The following is a 19,680-nucleotide window of genomic DNA, read 5'->3' as shown; positions in this document are numbered from 1 at the left end:
GGAGAGTTGAGGGGGGGGGTGCGTAGGAGGATATTTCCATGGAGAAACTGCTCATGGGGGAAGAGAATTTCAATGAAGGGGGCGCAGGATTTCCTAGCATTATTTGAAAAAACAATGAAAAAATAAATATGAAAAGTTTTTTCTACTGAAAGTAGGCTAATAAGCAGCATTAAAACTTAAAACGAACAAATATTATTAAGCATATGCGGGGTTTACCTCCTCGTTATACCTCACTCTTTACGCTAAAGTATTTTTAGTAATTTCAAATATTTATTCTACGGCCTTTGTGATTCAGAGGTCATTCTTAAGGAATTGGGACAAAATCTAAGCTTTAGTGTAAAGAGCAAGGTATCGACGAGGGTTGAACCCCCTCATATACGCAATAAAAACATACGAATATAGAAGTTCGTTACCTAAGTTAATTCGTAAGTTTAGTATATTTTTTACCTATGAAAACGTTTGTAAAAAATTTAAAGCTCTAGTTGCTTTTTTAAGTAATCAAAAACTTGGAGGGCAACTAGGCCTCCTCCATCGCTCCTTTTTTCTCAAAATCTTCCGATTAATTGCAATTAATTAATATGCTAATTTCGTTTTAATTATTTATGTGCGGAGAGCCAAGATCAAAACATGCATTAATTCAAAAACGTCCAGAAATTAAATAAAAAAACAAGTTTTTTTTTTAAATGAAAGTAAGGAGCAACATTAAAACTTAAAACGAACAGAAATTACTCCGTACATGAAAGGGGCTTTTCCTCCTCAACGCCCCACTCTTTACACTAAAGTTTCTTACTGTTTTGAAAATACAGTTAAGAGAAAGAGTCAAACTTTAGCGTAAAGAGCGAGGCGTTGAGGAGGAAAAGCCCCTTTCATATACGGAGTAATTTCTGTTCGTTTTAAGTTTTAATGTTGCTCCTTACTTTCATTTAAAAAAACTTGTTTTTTTATTTAATTGTTCATTAAAGCACAAATTAAATGCTAGCGTAACGAGCCGTTGCTCGTGGATCTTAACTGTTTAATATTCAGGGTTAATTTCTCTAGGTTTTAAGTTTAAACTTTTTTAGAAGCGGTTTTGACTTTCTTAAAAAAATAAGCTCTCCAATTTAGTTTTAGAAAACACATATGAAAATTTAAAAATTCAAAAAGAAATTACAACAATAATGATTTTTAATTAACAATCAAATATTAAGTGGAATACGCAGCCTCAAGATATACCTTTCACAACTATCTGGGGACGTCTCTAACCTAAATTCTCCCTATTCCCCTGTTACTTCAATGAAACTTTTGAAGCCATTGTATCATCACGACTACTTCCCTTGTATTTGTTTAATTATTATTGCGAGGCACCATATCGGGTTCTAGCACTCGTCACAATCATTGTTATCATCACATTTTTCATACGTGTTTGTTCTGGCAAAACAGATCGTGTCAGAACTTATCTTTCCATTTCCAGTTGAATTGCGCTGTTAAATATTTACAAATACTTGTTTTCCTTTGGCTTCACCGTCAAGAAGTTTTTACGCGAAACCTGTCAAAGCATTTTTGCCTTAAAAGAACAAGCATTAAAAAATGGAACTAATGCTTACGTAAGTCTATTTTTTATTATGCCAAAGATCTAGAATAAAAAATAAATTTGACTTTTTTCGGAAGATTTTTTTTTTAATAAAAAAAAAACATTCTTAGTGCGATTTATTGTGTTTTATTGATTGAAAGAAAACTCAAGTGTTTAGATTCCTAAATAAACCAATAGCCGGGTTTACGTTGCCTGGGTAACATAAATCTTCGCCATCAAACCTATTATGGGAGAAACGCTGTGATCGTTTTTTGACTCTCAGTTGAATGCTGTAGTTTAAAAAATTTGAGAACAGTATGTCACAAGACCGTTTTCTCTGTCGCCTACCCCCTCCCGCCCCTATAAAAGAGTGACAACGCTCCTTGAAGGTGATCTTGGAGCATGTAATTTCTGCTGAGAACCAACTTTATTCTCCATTTCTGACATCCAATCAGAGGTGTTACTTCACAAAGCACCGTATATGCAAGCTGATGCTACGCTTTGTCCAGAAACATAAAACGTCGTCGAATTAATAGTGATCCAAAATTAATAGAATAATATGACATATACAGGCTAAGGCTATGTCACTTTTCTTCAAAAGATAGCACCTGTTATTTGGTTCCCGTATATTTGATGATAGCAACAATTTTGCTGCATGCCCTTTACTGAGTTATCAATTCACAAGCATTTTATTAATATCTGCGATATTATGTAATGGTGTTACATTATTATATCTGATCGCTGAGTACTCAACAGCAAGAAGACAAATTTTCTTGACCATTCATAATAGAGGCTTGAGTAGTTAAAATCTAGACCACGTAATTGCATCTTCTTCTTCCCTCACTCTGAATGTCCGCATCCATGATGGCAAAGTTGAAGACGATCATCTTGCAATCACGCGCACGGTATCTATTCCCTGTTTTGCATAGTCCTCTTCAACTCACACCCATCAGAAATGGTACATTAAGCTAAATTAGAAAAGTCTTAATGCTGAATTGTATTCGACTATTCTATGTACACTACTTTCGGTTATCAAGATTCTATGCCAGCTGCTGCAAACCTCAGTCCCTTGCTCAAATGCAAGAAAGCTCTTTAACGATTATTACAACGACGTAGTGCGTTGTCTCAGATTTTCAGCGAGTACCGAAGTTCCCACAGAAAAGATCTGGATTGGGACTAGAAAACCCGCATGTAACTTGTGCCCTGAAGTTAAAAGGCTAAGAATTCGTCCAAGTTTTGGCTTATTGAGTGAATTTGATAGACTAAAGGTAGGACAAGCATATGCTATGAAATAGAAAACCAAGCATGAGCATAAATCATCGCTACGCCTAGCTCGTTTCTACGGCCATGATACTCCAATGGACAAAAAATCATGGTCAAATGTTATCAACAGTGCGAAATGCATTCCCGAGATTTCTTCAAGTATGAAAATTTCTGATTTTGTGTTACATTATAAGCATGTGATGTCTGAGCGTAATCAGCAGGTCCGTAATTTTTCGCTTAAAAAATGAATCATGAGGCACCAAGAGTATTTTTCGCAAAGTGTTTGTTCTTTGTTTCGACGAGCCAGGTTGTCCAAGCTCTGAAAAGTGCGAAGAAAACAGACAGTTTGGATCTTTTTTTATACTTTTTTTTTTAATGATAGTCAGATATTTGTGTCATATATTCAGTTACTTTTTCAAATGTGTCTCGTGGAGACATTGGTGCCTGTTAGTTTTCTAAGCGGCCTTGTAACGTCTATACCCAAAAAAGACCTGAACGTGTGTGCCAATTTGAGGTCTATTACAGTTTCTTATTTCTTAAGTAAAATTTTTGAATATGTTCTTCTTCCGCATATTACTAGTAAGTGCGCTTTCACGCCTTACCAACTTGGCTTTCGAAAAGACATGGATTGCAACCAACCCCGTCTAATTCTGACGAAGTTGATGGAAGACGCAGTGAAAGACAAGCGTCCTTTATATATTTTTGCGGTTGGTATTTCCAGCACTTTCAACAACATAGTCCATTCTCAAGCTATATTTCAGCTCTTCCGTGAGGGGGCAAATTGGTCTGCAGCTTCAGTACTTAATTGTATGTACACTAATATGTCTGTTGGAGCTAAATGGTCAAATGAGGTACTTCGAAGACAGAGGACATCAAAGTTCTAAAATACGTTCGCCAGGAGTGTCCTATCACCTTACATTTTAAAATGTGTTTTTGGCAGTAGTTTATATCTTCTTCAGACTTCTCTATTTTATAAAGAGACCAACATGACTTTCATCACTTACGCTGATCATGATTGTGAGCCGCACTCGGGAGGAGCTTTCGGCAAACTTCGAAAAATTTGCAGTCGGCATTGGCATACCACTGTCTTTCCATCAATATGTAAAAGTACTAGTTTGTATGTTCCAATGTTAAGGCCTCCTGCCCTTCATTACCAACAAAAGCGACATTCCATGTCGCTTGATAAACAGTTTAATTGGATCGGTCTAATCTCCGGCTCACCTACAAATTTCGTACGGTAAGGTTATTCCTAATTGTACACATTTTAACAGAAGAGGCCATGCATTGGTATATTTTGGTCACTGCTCCTCAGCAATTGATTATCTCAGTGGTGATCACCAAATTCTGAGGAAGAAGGATCATAAAGGGTTGAAAATTCTTGCAGATTCGCAATGTAAATATGCCTTCCTTTCCGGTAAAATATTGGAGCTGTTGAAGAGCACGGGTGTTAAACTGGTAAAGAGCACACTTTAACCCTCAAATCACGCAATTGAGAATCCTTGTACGATTCGTGTTAAATAATATGCAACATGTCCTCCTCTGTGCCAGAAATTTGGCAGAGTATATTAGAGGGGCACAGCACCACATCAGTTTTCCACAGATACAGCTGGAACCTGTTTGTGACTCTGGCTAAATTAAATTCCTAACTTTCTGCTGAAACGATTGACGTTGGGGGTATTTAAGAGTCCGTAGACCCACTTAGGTCCTCAATCATAACGGATTCGAAACCCAGGCATGATATCCGGCTCAAACAAGCTGCAATATCCCTATTTTCTTGCTAAAAAAACTGTCAGTGGGGTGGATATAGTAAAATCTTGGAGTAATTCCGATGGAGAGATGGAGAGCTTAGTATCTTCTATTTGAATTTCTAGACCACGAAACGTCGATTGGGTACCTTAGAATTTACATTAACCTGTATTTTGACCCTTTTGTTATATTTTGTGGCACAAAAATGGCAGAAAACAAAACTTTTTGTTGCATGATCTCTTTTGTAACTCAGAAAGGGCACAAGATATGGTGATTTCCTTTTAGACGAGGTCCCTTCTTACATGCTACGACCACTACTGGATAGATACGACCATCACTAGAGGAAAAGTAAGAAGAAAAAGGGAGACACACCATTCGTTTTCATGCAATAAAGTAATTTTCCTTGATCCTCAAGGTGGGACACTGTAGTTCTCTCACACAGGGTTTTTGACCATAATGACTCCGGCGGTGTACCTTTCATTTCGATCCAAGAAAATTTTCAATAAGTTTCAGGCTTTTTTTGGGGAATTCCCATAAATTTTGTTTTTGGAATAAACTTTTACTATTAAGATTAACGGAAAAACAGTTACCGTTCCTGAATCAACTTCAAGTGACAATTATTAGGGTATGGGCTTTTCTTCAAACTCATTTTCAAGCTACAGGTTACCATGGGCAGCGGTTTGCTCTTTACTCGGTTGCAGCTAACTAAAATAGTAGTATCAATAGTAGCATAACATTTAATTATATAAACGGAAAACGAATTAGAAATTTTATAAGAACTGGCACCCCTTTTGCTCCTGGCTTACAAGGGAATTCCCTTAGTGAGGATATACTTTTGGTTATGTATCTAAGAAAAACACCCCCAATGCAATATTGTGCATATGCAATATTGTACAAAGTCAATATTGTACAAAGGGCGTTCTGTTGGACAGATTGCGCAAGTCGTTAATTATTAGCCATTCATTACTAATGAAATTATGGATTAGCCCTCGTTCTTACCGGTGAATCGCGATCACTGTTTTCGTATCCTGTGGTTATCTTTCTTTGTGTAACGAGCGGGTACCTCTCTGGTTTTGGAGACACTGTCCTCTGCAAGTCGTCTAACATGTAATCTAGAAAAAAATGAAATAAATAGAAAATACTAGCTAAGACACAGACAAAACACACTTAGCCTACCAATAAGTAACAAATAAGGAATTAGCCCAGTTAATCCCTGAACTTACAAGGTTGCAAAGAAAAACATGTTACCCGTGTTGGACGTGTACAGTTTATTAATTATTTTATGCTTAAAAAATTATTTCCAATATTCACAACAGATAGAATATCAAATAGTTCGTCGTAAGGAACTGCAAGTAAGGAGAGATTCGGCTCAATAGTAAACGAAACTATAAAATACAGACTTTTGATAGGAATTGACACACCAAAAGAATTAGATTCCAATTCTATATCAAAAGCTACGAGCCTGACAAAATTTGACAGGTCTTTGAAAAAGGGGGGAAAACCATCAAAAGTAAAGGAATCTGAATAAAAATTGCATCATTAGATTAAGAGTATCAGAAAACCTACTGTAAAGGTTTCAAGCTCCCACCTGCAAAAATACGTAATTTTGCGTTTTTTTTCCAGAACGAACATCACGGATGAGTGTTTGTTTTTGTTTTTTTTCAAGGCGTGATCTAAGTGATCTAAGGTGATCTCTAAACTATCTATGAGAGCTAGTCTGATTAAAAGCCTTTTGGTGATTTTTTTGTGTGTTGTCGATAAAGAATTGGTTTTACTTATATACACACATCCTCCCACACATCGAACCCGGATCATGTCGCAGCTTCCTCTGATCTTGATATTAACCGGGTGAAAGTCTTGTGCGAATTCCAGCTTTAGGATCATCTTCCAATAGCTTCTCCTTTCCAAATAGAGAACTTGACTCCTCATCCCATCAATTGTAAAATCCGAGTCCCTCACTTTGATCACGATTGGCCAAAAATTAATTCGGAATTATCTACAATTTCATAAGATTTTATTCTGAATAAGATCCGTATTCCCTTCCACCTCTTACATAAATCTCTTCAGCCTCCTGGCATTGAAATACAGCTATGTTTGGATGTTTATTCTGCGGCTATTTGTCATGAACTTCGTTTTGTGGAAGATCAAGCAGTTCCTCTTCGTAGAGTTCGTAAGGGTATTGTTCCCGGTTGGTCTTCAAATCCAGAACTTGTTTCCTCTTGCCACCGTGCAAAATTTTGGTTTTCGTTATGGAAAGATTGTGGTCGTCCAAAAACTGGTATCCCAAATGATTTGTGCGTCCGTACAAAAAGAATGTTTTCAAAAACTCTTGCAGTTTTAAACTCTTCATAAATAGTAATTTTGCTAGGGCAAAGTGATACTAGAATTATTTTTTCAGAATGGTTTCAAAAACGCAGGTGGATGATTCTTCTGCTTATGGCTCTGCTTTTTGAGATGATGAATGGTATTCGTTCTATGAATCCGAATTTTTCACCAGATCCTGAGCTTGAACAACTTTACGTAGCGAAGCTCGAAGAAATGTTGGCTGCTTCCCAGCATACCCATTTTGTCGTTACTACTAAGTCCGTCAAGAAAGCTATTTATCAACTAAAGCAGAAATCATCTACTGGTATTGATCATGTTAGTAAAATACATCTAAAGCATGGTGACTCTTCTTATGCAGCATATCACACTTTCAACGCAAATGATTTTCACTCAGTACAAGGTTCCAATTACATTTTCTATTGGCGATCTTACATCCATTCCTAAAAAAGGTAGGGAAGACCCTCGGTATTCCTCTTTTCGACCTATTACTTCTGCGACATCTCTCTGTAAAGTTTTTAAATTTCTCTTCAGAGAAGTTTTGAAAAGATATGCTACACTCCACCACATCAGTTCGGGTTCAAACAAGGAACAGGATGTACAGATGCACTTACAGTCCAGCCAAGCGCACTAATTGATGCAGAATTGGCAGGGGAATATCTTATTCTTGCTAGTCATAACGTCAAACGTGTCTTTGACTCGGTTATACACCCTTCAATTCTTCTGAAAGCTGCCAAGCGAGGGCTAACCCCTGCATTTATTCTCACACTTCGGGATATGTATTCTCGACTGTGTATTTGACTAAAATTACCGTCTGATAAGAATATGCCTCCAGTTGCTCGAACAGAGCTTATTCTGCTTTTAAAAGGCGCACGCCAAAGAGCAGTTTCTTCACCTGGTCTATCTAATAAATAAATCCTTGACGCTCAGGATCTATGTCCCTCCTCATTAATTTATTCGTCAAGAAATCTGTTACTAATTTGTTGTGCTGACGATGCTCTGAATCTTAGTCGCACCCTGCAACGAGTCAGTGATGTTATTTCTATACTCCAAGCAATGTACCTTAAGCTTGGTCTACATTACAATTCTACCAAGTCGGAAATTGTCCTTTTTAACTGGAAGAGCGATCTACTAAATTCAGTAAAACTTGGGAATTCTTCGGTACAACCTCTCGATCATATCGGGTATCTCGGTCTCCCTATATGTTCCTCTACACGCCAAACCCGGTACTTCCTTATTGAACGTCTAACCCGTCACATTTCCACCTCTTATGCGTCAATAATTCCCTGCAAGTTCAGATTCAACCGGCATTTGCTAGCTAGCCTTTTCAATGCAATAGCTCCCTCACATTCTGTATATTTTGCCCTTTTGGAAACTGTTAACTAATACTGACCAAACTATAATACGTTCACTAATCTTCCGTTTTGCGAAATTCTTACTCCGCCTTCCACCCTGGCAAAGCAAGAAAAAAATTATTCATCAGTTTAAAATTGCTGACTCGAATATGGCAGTAGCTAGAATAATAGTTAAACAGAATTAAAAATGAATATTACTGCCAAGGAGTGGCATTCCGTATTATTTCAGTAGTCCGTGCCTTTTTATGAATTGCTTACTTCGTATTTTGTGCATATTTTTACTTTTGTTTGTGTTGTTTGTTTGTTTTCCTTTTTTCTCTCTCTTTTTTGCTCCACCTTGTTCAAAACTTTGTATTTTTGTATGTCTGCATCGTGACCTTATATCGTGCGCTAATTTTTAATTTGTTACTAATTCATGGTTTATTTTTATCCGTAAATGTCATTGCTATGACAAGACTTAATGCAGTAATCAGTTTCTTCTTGTTCTTGCGCTTTTCTTTTGTTTGTTTTTGTTATTTTTGTGTTTTTTTCCTCTACTTCGTCTTATCATGTTATGTGAATGATGAGTGTTCAATAAATCAACAAAGTAAAATAAACATCCGATAAGAGTTGTGAATTACATAATTTATTTCAAAAAGCTACATAAATGGAATATTGGTGAGCACTAGCAACAATCCCCTCAAATTATACGAGCTACGTACAGTTCATGTTGATAACAACAACCTCATTCAAGGAATTGAGGGGTACAGCCAAGGGATATGAATAAAAGACCAACACAGACACAACAAATACATCTTAGAGGTGGCAATTACGTTTAGTTAGGAAAATAAATCATGAGTTATTTAATATACCCCATTGGCTACCTCCGAATATCAAGGTGGATATAAAATTAACACTTGCTCCATCTAATTTCATTTTGCGAAAGGTAATTGCTACAGCACCCTATGTAACAGTCTCTCTCATATCGACAGTACTTCACGTACGAAAGCAACAGGTTATAAGCTCTATTGCTTTGGCAGTGGAAATCTGAGAGCTAGTGGAAATAATATCAAACTACTTGCTCCTCTTACAATCACCTGTCAGCGACACATTATCACGGGTTAACGCACCTTCACCAACTCGTTTTTATCAATGGTGATGTTCCTTCAAAACGAATATTGACATTTGTAAAAAATACCTGTGCTATAGGATCGTGGACAAGCTCCCCAGACAAAACATAAAATGTTTGGAATTTCCTCTCTTGTGTGTAAAGTAAATGAAATCTCACTCTACAATTTATCCTTTGATATAGCCTATAGAAAACTATATGAGTTGAAAATGCAGTCCTTAGATCGAAATTCATAACTGTTGGAAAATCGTATAGCCGATACAATGTTTGCAAAAACTCATGATCATTGCATTGGAATTGTCTCGTACTCAAGATATAAGTGTTGTACGAACGGGAGAGTGTATGTTTAGAGTGTACCTTTGCCAGGCCATTAGCTGAGAGTATTGAATCAATTTCATCAATCAATGTGAAGCTTACTGGGAAATAACTCCCGAGGGCAATGTTTTAACCAGACCTAGCACCATGAACACAAATCAAATAATCAGCGTATTTAATGTGGATCCGTACATGCCTAAATACTAATCCTATCGCATACCATCGGGTTTCTTTGAAAAAATTCAAAGTGTTAACAATACCATTATCATTGTTAATAGCAGTCCATCAGACGTAAAGACGGGTCATTGGCTATGCATCTTTCAAACAGCAAAGAATATAGAGTTTTTTGATCCTCTTGGTCTACACTACACATTCTACACTACACATTCTACATTCCGCACGTCAACAACTTTATTGAAAGCAGTGGTAAAACTAAAAAAAGCTATGGTTTGTATACACTAATATATTTCGTTTTCCGATGTCGTGGCTATACTTAAAATGAATTTCTCAACATTTACATCGACAACCATCGCCTGAATGACTTCCTTGTGGAAAATACACTTTCATACCTGTAAAATATTGATTTCAGTGCCCTATGAATAAAATGTTCTAAAAATGTTCGTAAATGTTCGTAAAAAATTTTTTTTCTCCTCTTTACCTTTCTTCTTCTATGTATAGGCAGCTGTCGCGAACAACCAATGTGCTAAGCCAGGGTCAAAGTTTCTACAGTACAATGTAACTTCACTCTTATTGTATCTGTATGTGAAGTCAATGATATTTTTTCATTCATATTGTAAAATTCACGTGTTTCAATTTGCTCACTCGAAGCATTATCACATACAGTGTTTTCAAATGGAGAGTCATTTTCTGTAACATCCAAATGATAATCAGTAAGCTTATAATCATAGTAACCATTGTCTTCACAGCGATAAACCAGATTCTCTTGTTATTCCAACATTTGAAGAGTAGACCTGATTCTTCCTCCCAAAACAATTTAAAATACGAGAATACGAGTCTCTTAGAAATAAACTAAAATCATGTTTTGGGTTCTTTTCAATCATACCGGGATAGGTATTCTTCAACAGAGATAATTTCTTAAACCACATTGGCCTATCATAACATAAAGAAAGAAAATGATCAAAAATGGGGTCTTTAAAGGCCAAGTGAAAATACTGAAGAAAATACAGAAATCGAATATTTTGAGAGAACAACCGCCTCTCTTCTTCAGCGCGAACAAAATAATATCATCAAGGAAAAAACAAAAACAAAAAACAAGCGCGGAAAGTACAACAAAACCAATGAAAAAACCGAAAAAATTACATAAAATTCAATAAAAGACCAAGAATTAAAATAATTAAAATCAAATACCTAACAAACAATAAAGTGAGTTATTCGACAATTTGTTTGGATTTTGAGTAAATCCTGTTTTAACGAGAAACTGTTTTTCGTTAGTGTCCGTCGATGGCAGTTCATATTCGTTTGGATTTTGTGCAAATGACGGATATTGGCAAATAACTCACTTCATTGTTTGTTAGGTATTTGATTTTAATTCTTTTAATTTTTGATCTTTTATTGAATTTTATTTGATTTTTTGGAGGGTTTTTCATTGGTTTTGTTGTACTTTCCGCGCTTGTGTTTTGGTTTTTGTTTTTCCTTCCTTGATCATAGTATTTTCTTCGCGCTGAAGAGGAGAGGCGGTTGTTCTCTCGAAACATTCGCTTTCTGTGTTTTCTCCAGTATTTTCATTTGGCCTTTAAAAACCCCATTTTTGATCTTTTCTTTCTTTATGGTATTCTCCCACTCATCACGTTTATCATAGTTATAATTGGAGCATAGGAATCCTCAAGTGTTAGAGTAACAATGCTCTTCAAGAAGGAATCAGTCTTTAATTTCTACTGCATATCCTCTACACAATTTACACGAATTACGTAATCTACAAATTTCATCATACTCGTGAACATTTGTACATTTCTCACAGGACAACCAACTGCCCAGTGTATATATCAATAATGGACATGAACTGAACATTTTTTTTTCAGTGTTGACTCTTTCACCGCCAAAAAGAAACCTACTTACAGTCGCTAAACAGTGTTCTTTTCTAGAGAAAGAGCAGGAATAATCGAGTGACATTACGATTCAAATCAACTGAATCTTTTTGGATAGGATTTTCTAAATTATCGAATTATTTTTTGTTGTCATGAAAAAATTACTTGAATAGTCTTAAATCATTATTGCATTTCTAGGTAGTATTCAAAAGCAAATCCACAATAACATTTTGTTTTGTTTCATTCCGTCAAAGTCCAGTGATTTCTATCATCGGTCACTTGTTTTTGTAGCTCTGAAAACCGGTGTTCAGAGACGTAACTAAAGCGTTATTCTGTCGCGTGTTCCATACTTTTAACAATTACCCTAAGGACTAACATTAAAACCTAAAAAAACAAACAAGAATTATTCCGTATATGAGGGGGATACCTCTTCCTCAACCCTCACTCTTTACTCAAACATTTCATTTTTTGTGACCATTCTTTAACAGAAAAATATTCAAACACCTGGGCGGCTAAATTTAAATGAGATGCATCTTTAAAGAGCTCTAAGACTTTAGTGTGAAGAGCGAGGATAGAGGAAGGGACATGCCCACTCATATACGGAATAAGTTCTGTTCGTTTTGAGGTTTATTGTTAGTCCTAATTCTCAGTTGAAAAAAAAACTTTTTTTTATTTAATTGTGTATAAGGATGCAAAGAATTAAATAATGAATGTATGTGAAGAGAGAACAATTTACCTCTATTCGTAATGTATTCTGTTTTACATTTAAAAACAAAATATCATCCTTGTTACGCCTAAAGGTCACTATTGATGTTTTCGCACTTCTGAGGTAATTGTCAAAAAACCTTTTCTAAGCTGTCCTCAAAGGGAGGAGCAGCAAGGTAATGTAGATCTGGCGGATTGAAGCGTGATCAAGCATACATTGCTGTACTGATCGTGCCTTTGGATCCAGCTAAGAAAATGGCCTTTGCGAGGTGGTACACGCTTTCCAACTCCTGGTGTACATCTCAGGATGCTAAGTGTGCCATAAGGCTCCGTCACACTTTGCGTGATCTCTGCCATGAGAGGCAAACTTTCGGCCATGCTTGGTACAGGTCATCTGGTGTGATTTCAGTAGGTGCCCCCTCCGGTTTTGGTAACTGTTTCAGGGTACTTATGTACTAAATCAAACACAATCGAGAAGTTTGCTGAATGTAAGATCTATGAAAACCTGTTTCATGGTCACAAAGACAAATAATGGGTGACACAATACATTGGACTTGCATAATTTGGGCTATATATTTGCACATTAGGGGGTGGGGTGGTTACTTTACCAACAACATCCCCCATTCCCCTAATGTGCAAATGTATAGTTCAAATTCTATTATTATTATGTAAACCGAAGTATTATATTTTCATCATTTATATTTTATTACGATTAACCTAACTTCACTTCTTGAGTGCGTTTGTTATAAAACAGAAGCATCAATTTCAGAACTTTGAAAATATCGGATCCGACTTTTAAACATAATCGTGACAATATATTGCAAAATGTGTTTCTTCATCATAGCAATGAAAAGTAAATACTGCCCTAACGTCAACGAACTGTTTTCTTTATATATCAATTTATTTTAAACATTCCGTCTAGTTTCATTAGTCTAGTATGGAATAAACTGTCATGAATATTTACTCCATGTACTTATATTTCTTCCAAAAGGATAGAAAAACACACTGACAAATAATTTATTTATTAGCCAAATCAAAATATTACTTGAGCAAAATGAATACATTTAAACCAAAATTGCTAATTGAAACTATGAAAGTTCTATTGAATCGTCCATTTTCTATTCTTATGGCTGAAATGGAATCAAAAGGAATATATATTAGTACAGTTTAATAAGTGTAGGTAGGCTAGATCAAAAGGATCGAACTATATGACTTTTTGTCCTAAGTCTTCAAGAACCACTCCTAAAATACAAAGACCGTTTAATTTGAATCGGAAGCTATTTCAAAAGTTCTAAAATACTTTAGCGTGAAGAGGGATGTATTGAGGAGGGGGCAAACCTCTTGCATACAGAATAATTTCCTTTATTTTATTGAAGTTTTAATGTTGCTCCTTACTTTCAGTTGAAAATTTTTTTTGATCTAAAATAGAGACAAGATACGCACTACTTGATTTTTTTAGGCTCTTTCGAAACATAATAGCCTAATCAATTCACTCGGCAATACACCCCGCCCCCTAGTGATGGACCCATACTTAGCCCAAGAAATGTGTAAAAACTAAAAGAAAACACTAAAACAATGTGATTTCTCCTTTTTAATAAGCTGGATATTTGTAATAATCAGATGACCATGTTTTCTTTCATTACTATACATTTTTCTAGATTATTTTAAATAATTTTTGCTACGTTACCCACTCAGTTACGCAAGGACATAAATTGAAGACTAAAAAAATCGATTTAATGAAGGAGCTACGACCAAGGCCATATCCAAGGGGAGGGTGCATTGGATATTTGGAAACGGTATAAACTAAGGAATGTAATGGTGCCACCTGAGTCTGTTTACTATGTTTCCTTCAGAAGTGGCCAACCACTGCGTATTTACCCACATTAATGCTACAAAGATAAATCTAGGAATAATGCAAAAACTATTTACCCAGCCGAGAGTTCCATTCATCCTTTGCTTCAAACGTTTCACTCATTCTCCAACTTAATTCCTCTCTGAAAATAAATAGACGGCTAAAGAATGTGCATTTACAATTAATCGAGTTTGAGAGGACTGAAGTAACAAGAAAATCAGCATCCGTCCTTCGTTCACTCAAATAAGAGATACCCGAAAAAGATTCGAGTCCATAATTGAACATATATAGATTATGACTCATGTGATTCACGCTAAAAAAATAAGCTCTTTGTTTTTATATTTACAATAGAAAACGATTGAAGAAACTGTAATGTTTTTTATGGCATAGAAGAGGGACTGAAACGTAAAACATGCAAAAATTACTGGAAACTAAAATTAGATCGCCACCAAGCTTAAGTCCTGCTAATCGCCAAAAAAAAAAATAATGGTGCTGCGAAGAAACAGTGCTGCTTTCATAGTTTTTTTTTTATTTATTAAAAAAAATAATTTGTATAGAAGATTTTTTAAGAAAGGTAAAGAACCATACTGAAACTTAAGACAAAGAGATATTAAGTCCTACAATAGTTCAAACTTAAAACGAGCATAATCTATTATCGTTAATAAGTACAACCCAAAACGAACAGAAATTAAAATTAAAATCAAATCAAATAAAAAGATAAGCATTAAACAATTAGTTCACTCTCATTAGCTTTATCCATTAATTAATTAAAAACTCTTTCCTTAAAGGAAGTTTTTCAAAGAGAAGTAAAGAGCCATATTAAACGAAGACCAGCAGAATTAAAGCCCTATGATAATTCAAACTCAAAGATACCAGAAATTACTACTAAGGAATGAGCGAAATCCAAAATGAACTGAAATTAAAATTCAATATCAAACATAAGTTACTGATATGGATAAATAATTAAATCTTAAAACGAGTAAAAACTAAATAGAATATTCAAGTCAAACTTAAAACGAAGAAAAATTACCATAAGCAGTATTTTGGTTACTACCTCCCTTAACCACAAAAGTTCTAAAGTTTATTGCGTCATTCGTGCAGTTGCTGATGTTATAAAAAATAAAAAACAGACTCCCTGAAGTTTAAATCGCCTTCAGAAAAATGTAAAAGACGTTCAGTACAACAATCCTATTCCTTCTCTTGTTTTTTTAACGACAGTTGATTTTTTAGCTTCATTAGTGGATTTTTTTTTGTCTTCATTATTTATTTAAATTTCTGTTCGTTTTGGCTTGCATTTATTCTTTGCTACCAATTGCTTTTCTTACATTTGCATTATTCTAGGGGTTTGTTTCTGCTTGTCTTAGTCTGGCTTGTTTTTGTAGAAAATATTTTTTTAATTAGGCTCTACTCAAATTTATTGTCGTGGATTTGCTATTAGTAAATATTAGGAATATTTGTAATGTTCTTTTTTTAATTTTCATTGTACAAGGTTTAAAATTTTGAGCCGTAACTTAAATGTTTTACAAAATTTTAACATAAAGACAAATTTCGATCAGCTCAAATTTGGCGCAACCAATTTTTAATAGTAATTTCAATAATAAAAATTCAAAAAAGTCAAATAATTGCTTATTTATTAAAATTTATTAGAATTTACTATTAAAATTTAATCATTTCAATAAAAAAATGTGGGTGGGTGGAAAGGGGGATTCTAATTCAAATAAATTGAAAAATCACATATTCACCTTGATGCATATTTAACAGGCAATCTTAGCGGCTATTGTAAGCCAAAAAATCAGTCTGAAAAAAGTTTTTTTTTTTTTTTTTTAACACGGAATTAGACGGAGAAATCGGAACTTGAAATGAACAAAAGTGACCTAAATACGAGAAGAGCTACTAACCCCTCGAATTTCCCTTTTTTAAACTGAAGTTTCATCTGCGCTTTCATGAGAGCAATCCGCCTTTTTGAAGTGTGCTTGTTTTTCCTCAAATCTGAATGCTACAATTACAGGCAACAATTTGAAAACTTTATTTCACACTTCGTTTATTATGAACGCCATTTCATTGTCGTATATCAAATTTTAGGGAAACGTTAGTTGATCTTTCACTGCACCTCTGGGTCTTTTGGTGCCTCAAAAAATCATTTCTAGGCTTAAATTTAGTACTTCCCCATTAATCCAGAAAAGTGGGGCAATACATTCTTTATTCTCCCTTTTTTTTAAATCAATTTATTTAAATGTGTTGAGAATGAGTACCGAGGGTGTTAGTGTTCCTTTTATTTCGGACAGACTGTGAGTTTAAAAGGGAAGGTTACAAACATAAGCTTACTGAATGGAGCGGGGGAATGGAAGGGGGGTCTATGGATATAGCAATTCATAGGTCAAATTTTTCAGGGTTAATCATAGTGAACGAATTGTAATAAATAGGAAGAGAAATAAAACTCGCTCAAACAGCTTTTTTTTTGTCAAGTGCCCTTTTAAATAGTAAATAGGTAAATTAAATCAACCACTATAAACGCATTTAGTGATCCTAAGTGTTTATTGGTTCGAACATAGACAGGAAATTGTGAAATAATTTCAGTTAACAATATCAAAAAAGCCTAATAAGAATCTACAGGTTTCTAAGATCCAACTCAAACGCTGTGGTGGGTCTCATTTTTAAGAAGGCATAAATAAGGCAATTCTTGTTCTTCTGCTTTCATGTTTTCCTAAAATTTAGTGGAACGAAAACGCCGCTTCTTGTTTTAAAAACGCCGCTCTCCGTTTTGGGCCAATAGTTATCCTTCACCAAATTTCAATGCGGTAAACAATCCACTTTTTAGACTGATATTTTTTCAGCTGATTGTTTTCGCAGAACTTGTCTCTCAAAGTAAACATAATAAAGAAAAAATAACAGAATATGCCTTAGGCCCTGATGTCTTTCGTCCGTCTAATGAAAATAATACAAGAATTGCATTTTCATCATATTTTAGGATATTTCATTATGATTAACCTAACTTCATTTCTTGAGTGTTGTCGGGCTGACACGTAAGTACCAGTTCGGGGGGGGGAGAAGAAAATCCTTCAACGAGACATTAAAAATATAAGAAATGAAAGAAAAATGCAAAATCATTAGATATTTGGTAGGCAGGTGTACAAAAACCTCCTGCGTAATAGTCTGCTTAAATTACTAGCACTAACACCTTATCAATTTATGAAGTATTTACAAATACGGTAGGCTATCTGTCAATTTTTCAACGAAGAAAAAAGATAAGGTTTTGAGACCTTGAAAATATTGAAGAAAGTTTTTTTTTTTTTTTAGGAACTCACGCTTACAACTGAAAAACAGTAAGTAAACAAATCTACTATTTTCCGTTGTGTCCAGCGCACCAGAAGATTCCTAATTATATTACTTTTGGAAAATTCTGAAATGACTCCGTCAATAAGAAGTATCTAATTCTCCAACATTAAAAACCCACAATAAATACTGGGGAAGTTTTCTCCATATACAAATACCTCAACTTTCTTTCAAATAAAATCCTTAATGTACACTTAGACCAACTTTTTTAAACTAGAATAGACCATAGGTGAACACGAGAGATTTTTCTATTAGCGCTTGGTGGCTTGGCAAGAACACTTTGATATTTACTTGCATTCTAAGCCAAGATTCTCTCAGGAAAAAGTTGTTCTTAAGAGAAACTGCCAACGGAGCCGTTCTAGAGACAGCTATACTAATACAATTTGTTTTTTTAAACATAGCTTCATGCATGAGCAACATTCTTTTCCGTAGTGATGTCTTACAAGATGTCAGGCTGGAAAATGGCCGTTTCAGTTCAAATTTCTAATTTTCAACATGAAGATGGTGTCATTTGTTCTCGAAAGCAATTTGATAGGTTTAATATTTTAATGCTAAGCCTAACATTTTTTTTTTGTCTATGTTAGCATGATTTTCATTCAAAATATTGTAGGGACATTCCTGCAAAAAAGCATTGATCAGGCATTTCAGCCTCCCCTATTCCCGTATGTCCGGCTCATAAAAACCTAAGAAAACGTGTGTAAACAAATGTTTGACCCGTTTTTAATCTGTATCCCTCTCCCTCCTCCCCCCAAAAAATACCCCCAAATAATAATCCTGGGTACGGCTTTGTCACTAACCTTACTTTCGGGAGAACGGCACTGCATTAAAGTTTGAGGATGATAAATTATATTTGGTATATGAATGAAGGGGCGAAGTATTAAGGAAACAAAAGGTACCTTGTTGTCCAATTGATAATTATATTCACTAAGAGCACAAAGAATCGTCTCTCAAGTTTGGTGCGTTTTTTTAGTTTTTCAGGGGGGATGAAGGGATTTTCACAGGGGGTCTAACCCCAGAAAATGACAGCTGACAATAAGATTGAATAAACCTCAGCTCCCTGAAATTGCAAAGGTTAATCAAATATAAACAATATTTTGCTAATCCATAAAATAAAACTTTTTTCTCAACTAATAAAAGTCCCTTTTCCTCACTTAGGTTCATCTACACAAAGTACCATTTCCCATTTCTACATTGCATGGTAAAATAGAAAAGTAAAACCTTGTTTTTTCAATTGAAAGCTTGTTATGGAACGTTTACACAATGCCCTTGCCTACCTTTTATGCCTTAAGAGTGTACTTACTAGCCTGAAAAGACGGGAGGGAGGCCTTAGAGTGAATCTTAGAAAATCCCAGTGTGACAATTTTCTTATGTGGGAGATTTAAGTCAAAACCGTTTTTTTATGTTTTAATCAAAAGTTCTTTATTCCAAATGGCTTTACTCCTTTGTTTCACTAAATAGAAAGTTTCAAGATCTTTCCAAAGACAAGCAAGAATTTTTCCCCATAAATCTCTTAAATCCAACGTAATTATTTTATATTTGATTTGGAAGTGTAATTGAATAAAAAAAACAAGTTTTTTTAACTGAAAGTAAGGAGCGACATTAAAACTTAAAACGAACAGAAATTACTCCGTATACGAAAGGGGCTTTTCCTTCTGAACGCCCCGCTCTTTACGCTAAAGTTTGACTCTTTCTCTTAACTCTACTTTTTAAAACAGCAAAAAACTTTAGCGTAAAGGGCTTATGCCAGCTTTACCTCTTACTCAAACTATATGTCTTGGCTTTTCTCTAATTAGCCATGGCTTCATGGCAACTTGATTTTAATTGCTTTAAACAAAAAGGAATATCACTTTTCGTATAGAGAATACCAAATCGTCTGTTTTATTTTTCTTATTTTTTTGCCACTAATATGGTACTGGAACATCGTGGACTGCTGTTTAAGAGGTCATTTGAAAGATGATCTTCACTTCTTCGTAATTTTTGCAAATTCAACTTAACGACACCATCGCACTATCTTTAAGTGCTATATAGCACCCAAAAATGACACCGCCTGCCGATTCAAGAATAGAAAGGCTGTGAAGCATAAAAAG

The 19,680-nt window shown here is 35.0% G+C and overlaps 1 protein-coding gene across 4 annotated transcripts in view; it reads right to left on the bottom strand.

Moving 5' to 3' along the window:
- LOC136040565 (uncharacterized) overlaps positions 1-17,891 on the bottom strand; it is a 60,386-nt gene extending 42,495 nt beyond the window's left edge. Inside the window, exons 1-3 of one of the 4 annotated variants that reach the window (XM_065724810.1) lie at positions 17,752-17,891; positions 14,338-14,402; positions 5,558-5,670 (exon numbers count right to left, since the gene is read on the bottom strand). In XM_065724810.1, coding sequence (XP_065580882.1) covers positions 5,558-5,670; positions 14,338-14,383 — 159 coding nt within the window. In that variant the 5' untranslated portion in view covers positions 14,384-14,402; positions 17,752-17,891. The remainder of the gene's footprint in view (positions 1-5,557; positions 5,671-14,337; positions 14,403-17,751) is intronic. The other 3 variants (XM_065724820.1, XM_065724803.1, XM_065724796.1) reach the window with 3 other exon arrangements.
- Positions 17,892-19,680: the final 1,789 nt, after the last annotated feature.

Source organism: Artemia franciscana, chromosome 2 (genome assembly GCF_032884065.1).
Source record: "Artemia franciscana chromosome 2, ASM3288406v1, whole genome shotgun sequence".
Lineage (NCBI taxonomy): Eukaryota > Metazoa > Arthropoda > Branchiopoda > Anostraca > Artemiidae > Artemia > Artemia franciscana.
Note: the sequence above shows the minus strand (reverse complement) of the source record. Positions and strands in the feature narration are given on the sequence as shown.